The sequence below is a fragment of the Impatiens glandulifera genome, chromosome 4 (genome assembly GCF_907164915.1).
Source record: "Impatiens glandulifera chromosome 4, dImpGla2.1, whole genome shotgun sequence".
Classification (NCBI taxonomy): Eukaryota; Viridiplantae; Streptophyta; class Magnoliopsida; order Ericales; family Balsaminaceae; genus Impatiens; species Impatiens glandulifera.
Window position 1 is genome coordinate 18,094,685 of NC_061865.1, and position 7,773 is coordinate 18,102,457.

At 34.1% G+C, this 7,773-nt stretch overlaps 1 protein-coding gene across 1 annotated transcript; it reads right to left on the reverse strand.

Moving 5' to 3' along the window:
* Positions 1-1,156: 1,156 nt before the first annotated feature.
* Positions 1,157-7,773, reverse strand: LOC124933882 (casein kinase 1-like protein HD16). The gene is made up of 17 exons (XM_047474323.1): positions 7,451-7,773; positions 6,438-6,885; positions 5,954-6,079; positions 5,784-5,857; positions 5,618-5,687; positions 5,478-5,533; positions 5,306-5,377; positions 5,066-5,160; positions 4,763-4,829; positions 4,564-4,693; positions 3,681-3,899; positions 3,461-3,591; positions 2,696-2,870; positions 2,520-2,610; positions 1,914-2,071; positions 1,644-1,832; positions 1,157-1,543 (listed from the first exon to the last, which is right to left on the reverse strand). Exons 2-17 carry the CDS (start codon positions 6,828-6,830, stop codon positions 1,484-1,486), a joined length of 2,106 nt encoding a protein of 701 aa, XP_047330279.1. The 5' UTR covers positions 6,831-6,885; positions 7,451-7,773; the 3' UTR covers positions 1,157-1,483.

The window sequence follows — 7,773 nt, forward strand, 5'->3', positions numbered from 1 at the left end:
TTTTAGAAAAAAAATTGGATAAAGGGTTTGTTTGGATTTTATTTTACTTTTAAACTAACATTTTTTTTCTAGGTACCATTTTTGAACATCGCACACGTCCATGGGTATTTATAATTTTCTTAATATTTTAAGATTAAGACCATGACAATAACATAGATGCATGCTTTGAAACGAATTAATACTAGAGCATTTGACTTGAATTCATCATCATAACAATGTTTTAAGATTAAATAAATAAGATGTAAAACAATTTTCTTTTAAATTGTCAAAAAATTAAAGTTGAGACCGTGTTTGATGGTCACGTGAGACATATCGTTGATGCTTTTTCTCATGTATAACCAAACACGAAACTAAGACCAAAATCTATAAAATATATTTAAACACGTAAAATAATTTTCTTTTCTAATTTTTTTAGGAATAATTTATGTGAACTCTAAAAAAGTCAAATCTAGTATGAAATTATTTCTTTTCATTTATTATAGTTGGAACGCTAAAAATTAATCATGATAGTCACCTTCCTTTCGAGTGAGACGAGGAACAAAAATGATATGTATACTCTAATCACGCTACCATTTTGGTTTCTCGTCTCACTCGAGAGCAAGGTGACTATCGAGTTAGAAAAATTATTTTCGAAAAGAGTCAATTTTTAGCGTTACAACTATAATAAATGAAAAAAAAAATAAAAAATTGTGTTAAAAAAATAACTTTTCATTAAAAAAATAAAAAAGTGCTACATGAAAAGAATAGATGATATAATAAAAAATAATTAGTATAAATGAATTCCATTGATTAATAATTGTACTTGGTTTAAGATTGATTTCCCACTTAAATTAAATAATGAGAGCATTATTAGTGAAAGCTTTGACCTAATGAGATTGGGATGTGAAAGCTATGACCTAATGAGAAGAATATAAGGAATTGACCAAAAACAAGTTATGATTGAACACATAATAACATTATGCTTTTTTGTAGCATGCATATTATGCTTTGATCTTTGACAAATGTAATAGAAGAAAGGTAAATGAACATTCTTAATAGATACTAATATGCATTATTAGGTCAATAGATGCTATTCCTTTAAAACCACATATTAGAGAGTTTTAATTAGGTATATGTCCTTGAATATTGTTTAAATCTAATCAAACAAACATAAGAAAGACAAAAACAGCATACATGAAATAGAATCAATCCTTGAATTGTGTTGTAAGTATCACAGAAATATCTTTCTCCCTAACCCAAATTTCTAAATTACAACACCAGCATTTTAACTGTGAACTCAGTGAGCAATTTGCTAGCAAAGTCACAGCACAAATTTAAATCACCTGACCACTGTTACTGGCTCAAGGATATAATGCTCCATCTACTATTATATGGCTTAGCAGCAGTTGACCTCTTTTTATTCGCTCCTCCTCTTCCTCCTCCTTTTCTTTTCAGCAAATTTTACTTCATAACACAACAGTTTGTATTTTCGTCTCGTCACGCATCAGCAAACCGTCCTACCATAACATATCGATGCAATGTAGAGATTCTTTGACCATTTTTCCTGCATTAGCCAAATTATTACAGAAATTTATTTTAGACCAGGGGGAGACTTTTTATTCCATTCAATTACATTTCTTTATACAACATTATGCTAATTATACCTTCACATGTGTGCTTGGGAAAGCAGATGTACGGAGTGTTTCTTGTGTTTCGTCTGGGACTTTCCGTTTGGGTACACTTAAAATGAAAGCTGATTGGTCATTAGTAGCAGCCATGGAAGTTATCCTGTAACCACTTTCCCACCTTCGGTGTATACCCTCACTAGGGTACAGAAAATCAAGCTCCACAACCTTTATCCAACCCACCAATAAATGTCATGAGGCAATCGGGAAGTAAAAGGGAATTTAAAAAACAAAAGAACAAAAACAAACCTGGTCAGAGTATCCAGAGTTTCTAGACATCACTACCCCCCAACGATCCCCAGCCGTAGTCATCAAAGTGACATGAAAACCTTCTTTCCACTTTTTATTGATCCACTTGAATGGAAATGATTCACTCACTTTGTAAGATTGTTGTGTGTATGGAGTACCTAAAAGTATTAGTAGAAAACAACATCACTACGGAAAGTAGAGATCAATAAAGTAATAAAGCATTAGGTTGAATCATTCAAAATATTAGAAAGTTTGTGGATTTAATTATAATATCTTACCTTTATATTCATCTCAGCAAGAACTTTCATAATTAATTATGTCACTTGTATGTAGTTAGATAGTTAGTATAGTTGGTTAGAATAGAAGTATAAATAGAATGCAATATAAACAACTAGGATATAAAATAATGATGATGAATAACAGTTGTAGTCTTTCTATCTAGTTCTTCTAAAGTATCTCATCTCAATTCTTGAGCTGATTACCGTCTCTTTCATTCGGGTACCCTAATAGATTACCAATCACCAAACCCTTTCCCAGCCCCAAAAAGAATAAAAAAAATAGAGATGACAGAGGAAAAGATTATGAAACTGTAAAACTTTAACCAACCTTTAGACATGACAACCAAGGAACTCCCATTAGTTGCACCAGCTATGGAGCTAATATAATAATTTTTTTCCCATTGCTCCATTATCCAGTCCTGACATATAGCAATAAGAATAAATTAAGAAGTGTGCAAAACTTAACAAATAATAGGATATGATTAAAGCACTTATAGAACTAACCTTATGCAGGAACACAGCTGAGAGGTCATATACTTGAAAAGAGAAACCTGTACCGGCATCCATGATCAAGGCCCACAGGTTTTGTGCAGAAGCAACACAGCTGATATGTAAACCGTCTTCATTACCCTTATCTACATGCTGACGCAGCCTTGAATCAGTAACATTATAGTGATACCTGCAGTTGTCACAACATTGCATCCAATGGTAACTTAGAGGAAAAACAGCGATTGGATGCATTTTAGTCTGAAAATTAAGTGTTAAAGGTTAAATGTTATTTACTTAATTTAAGTGCCAAGAGACAAGTCTCAAAATTAAATGTTGAATAAACCAAAATGAAAATATCTAAGTTTTAAGTACTTGGTCAGTTGATTTGATCAAATGTGGAACTTATGTTGGGAAAGTATTTATGACTATTTTACCCTTTAAATGACAAAATTTGATTCATTTTCAGGGGTTAAAGTTGTCTTTTGGACGCTCTTACTAGATTGCCCAGTTAAGTCATTCATAACTTACCGAACTGAGTAAAGGTTATTTGACTCAATTTGAGTTGAATCTAAATAATTAAGTTATTTCAAATAACAGATATCGAATGAGCTTAAATTAAATAAGTACATAATTAGATTAAGTGATAAGTTATGTTATCAAAGACATTGACATAACCATGCACATCATTACTTTAGAGTTACTGAGTTAGTAATGATCTCCCAAAAAACCTGATGGGATATTTTTTTTTTAAAACAAAGGGATATTTATGAGCAGGTTTACCTTTGTTTCATAGGACGGCGTGCATTATAAACCGATATCCACTGAGTAGCAGGACTACCAAGTCGCAGTTTTTTCTTTGGTTGGTCGTCTTCTTCCAAATTCATAGGCATTCTTCCCCTCTTCTGCCCAACCTGTATATCGAAATATAAAATAAGACTTCAGATATTAAATCTCTTTTCAAGAACCATAAGCACTAAGGGAATGCAAAAGCAACAGCAACCTTAAGGGCGCCGTCAATTCTTAACGGTCTTTGTGATGTGCATGGATCAATCAGACTATCAAAGAGGGATATCAGTTTAGAATAATTTGGCTCCTCGTCAAATTTTATATTTGTTACAGCTTCAAGGAAATGTTTGAAAGGTGCTGGGCAAAAGCAACACATCAGTTCTGACGAAGTAGTCATTTTCTTTTTGCAAACAAGAAAGCTTTTGTTGTCTCCCTGCAAAGACAACCAGAATAATCCTTATTAAGTTACCCTTTTCAACTCAATATATATTGCTTTAAAGTGCATTTGATAAATCTGAAAATTAAGTGTTAAATTATTGAATGCTGAATTTTAAGTGTTGAATTAATTAATCTGAATAAAGCAAGAGCTTGATTGATCTTGGGTTATTTGATTATTTCAAAAAATCCTTTACTGAGTCATCTATATTTTCAACCATCAAATCACTCAATTCATCAATAAAAAACCCTTACTTTATATTTTATAAATTTTAAAAACAAAAAGACATTTAGTCGTTTTTATTCAAATAATCCACTTTTTCATCAAACAAGATTCTGAATATATAACCCAGAATTTTTTTTAAATAACACAAGATCAAACGCTCCAAATGAAAATATCTGAAATTTTAAGTTTCTTACAAAAGTTGATTTGATAAAATGTAGAATTGTTGTTGGGAAGGTACTTAAAAGAATATCTAACTCCTATAATAACATAATTTAACTAATTTACAAGGGTTAAATATGGAGTGAAGTCATTCAAATGAATTTAATTCAAATAAACACTTAATTATTCAGATTAAGCGATAAGTTGTGTTATCAAACACTGACTTAGTATTCATTTGGAACTGGGAATGTTGATGTCAATGATCATTCTAGTTTACCTGATAGCCTTGCCATGGCAGTCTTCCCTTGACTAGAAATATAAGGGTATATGCCAATGACTCAAGATCGTCCCTTCTACTTCCTGTCCGGCCCAAATGTGCATGAGCACTTGCATATCTTACTGTGCCCCTGATGAAGAAAGGTCATTAATACTAGCCCAACAAGTGTAGTTCCACAAAAACATAATGTTCTACTCACCTAAATATATCAGGGCGCTGATCATATTCAACATGCTTCCCAGTTGAGGCATCTTTCCATCTAGATGCTGTATCACAAAATGTTGATATAATCATGAATAATTAGAAAGGTCAAATTTCATACACAATGTGCATCTTCAGTAGGCCACATTTGGAAGCACTTATTATTTTTGTATACAAAAACGATTAGAAGCTAAATTTAGTTTTAAAAAAAATGTTTTTGTATCTGAAAAAGGATACAGATGCAAAAATAAGTGTTTCCAAATGGTAAGATACAATTTGTTTTGGAGGAAAAACAGCCTACCCAAACCAAGATCAATAAGATAGAGTTTCTTCTCCTCAGGTGTTCCAGGTTGGCCAAGTAAGAAGTTCTCAGGCTTCACATCACCATGCACAAACCTTTTGTAATACATAGAAGCAAAAATATTTGAATAACATGACTACACAAAATGGTAATAATGTAACAAAATGAAAGGAAGTTTTTCCGTTGGAGCTCTAAAGCACACAAAGTCATAGAAAACACATGGATGTGATAAAGGCCTACCCTTTCAAGTGAAGTTTTTCAAGAATTGATATTGCCTCCACTGCAATACAAGCCGCCATATTTGGTGACATCCTGTTGCAAGCAAAAGGGCACAAGATACACATACTGGTAACTGGGTGTAACAGTAATAAATGACAAGTACATATGTTAAAAGAGAGAATTTGTGACTTACAATTGGCCTGAAGAATTCCAAACATCCCAAAGACTGGGTCCAAGTATGTCCATTACCTGGAACATTATTGAAATCATTTTTCAAACACAATGATCAACGTAGACTCTTCTTGATTGAGAAGTTCCAATATTGACACTCACCAAGATATAAAAATCCCCTTGTTTACCCTTGTAGTGCGCCCTTGGTATCCCATAACACCCATTCAACGTGCTTTCCATAAAGAAAAATTAAGAACAAAAGACATAGTTAGGATAACAACATGTTTTCTTCTTATTAAAATGACAAAGGTCTTCAAGAAGAGCTCACCTATACACTTGCCACTCATAAGGCGGACCATAATTACATCCTTTACTATTCCGGTGCTCAAGCTTCAATGCTACCTGTGGGAACAAAAACGTTGATATTAAAAGAAAACTATTAGGACTTAGTTTGGAAACCATAATTCAAAACACACACAAAAATAAAAAAGAAATTACCTCAAGTGCATCAGGTCCTGTTCTTTCGGTGCCACCACTTACCCTTCTTCCAACATAAACTTGACCAAAACCACCCTTACCAAGTTTCCTTTCTGTCTTGTATACAGGAGAATCACCAACTTGCACCTGCAACAGCAACAAAAGTCATGTTAGATCCCTGAAAATTTAGTTTGTCCTCGCTAGTTTGGAAGCACATGGATCCGGAGCTGAGTTTGGACGAGAAAATGTTGACAAATTTGTTGGAAAGACTCTTTTTGTAAAGTAACTCAGATGGATGTTGATTCAGATGACATAATATCCTGGAATATATATACATATATTCGTAAATTTGTTGACGTTTTCTTGTGCAAACCCAGCTCCAGTTCCATGTGTTACCAAACAAGTACATAAAGCTAGGCCCCGAAAAAAATCCAAGATCCCACTGACAGACTTTGTAGTAGAAATACAACTGGAAAATAATACACGAGTAAAAACAGGCAGATACCCTATCAGGAACGGGGGTAGTACTTGATTCTTCTTCAACTGCCAAAACCTTGTCCCCATTTCCCCCCTCCATCGCAATGGCTTTATCCGCAACCCCCTGAACTCTATTCAATACTGGTTCTACTGGAAGGACCTCACAAGGTGGCTCAGGGTCTAGATCTATAAACCTAACCCCTCTTCCTCTGCCAGCAGTAGGTGGCCTAGCAGGTATAGCCGCTGAAGGCCCTTTTGCTATAGGTAAAGCATTTGAACCTCTTCCTCGTCCACCAACTCTTCTTCTCCCTCTATTAGGAGCAGTTGCAAGCACGTTCTCTTCTTTATCAACTGGTTGAAGGGCAGCCTGATGATCAACAAGGCGTTTTGATCTCCGAGCTCCACTTCTCAGCTCAGGCATCGTAACCCATGCAAATTATAAATCACTCCGTTTCCACATTAACTACTTGTATATCCTGTAAACCACAATAAAAGTTATCAAGTTAAGAAAGTGAAAGCACTTGAATAATCAAATAGCCATATATTTTTAAGTTTCTCATGCAGAATAGTTCCTCACAAAGAAAAGAGATGGGGTAGCTACAGAAATTATTAGAAACATATTTACATCGACTATTTTCAATGGAGTTGTGTCTTTCATCCTTCCAATTCCTATTTCCGTCAAGATGAAGTAACAAGAAAGCCAATGTGGCTGTCAAAGCACATATATAAACACACCTTCTTCATTCTATCCCACACCTCATAAAGCAAGAGAAACTAAAGGATCAACAAAACAACATGCAGATTGACACAGATACAAGCATCAACAACCATAGCTTCCAAGAGAGAAAAAAAATAGCTTTTTACAGTAAAAGATTGCAATAAGTCGACAAGTTCAAACAAAATCCAGTATATTTAAACAATCGCAAGTTACCACAGTTTATCTGATCCTACAAGCATCTTAAATGAATGTAAAAACAATTACCGATCATCAATTCTAATGATATTTCTTGTTGATTAAATATAAAAGCAGATAGATCGTACCTCGAATAAACTAAACCTGAAAGGATCGGTGACAAGAAACTCAATCTGAAGAGACTCACAAAGATGAACCGATCGGTATCAGATCCTCAGTGGACGCTATATTTTCCAGCTCTCCGTTCACCAAGAAGCTTGATAGAGTTTGCTAAAGTTCAAAAGAGTTATTGAAGATGAACTCCTACTCAAACATGCTGAAATAGATTAATCCAGGCACAGATTTTGGGGGAAAAGCTGTAATGTGTTCATCGATGGGTTGTCTCCGCTCTCTATCTGCGCCTCTCTCTCTATATTTTTCTCTCTCTTTTATATAACTACGTATCCAACTC

Excerpts from the sequence above, each read along its gene's own strand:
- LOC124933882 (XM_047474323.1), bottom strand. The coding sequence starts at position 6,830 with ATGCCTGAGCTGAGAAGTGGAGCTCGGAGATCAAAACGCCTTGTTGAT. Across the intron at positions 5,688-5,783 it reads TATGAGTGGCAAGTGTATAG|CACGTTGAATGGGTGTTATG; the intron begins GTGAGCTCTTCT and ends CTTTATGGAAAG. Across the intron at positions 2,611-2,695 it reads CAGCTGTGTTCCTGCATAAG|GACTGGATAATGGAGCAATG; the intron begins GTTAGTTCTATA and ends GCTATATGTCAG.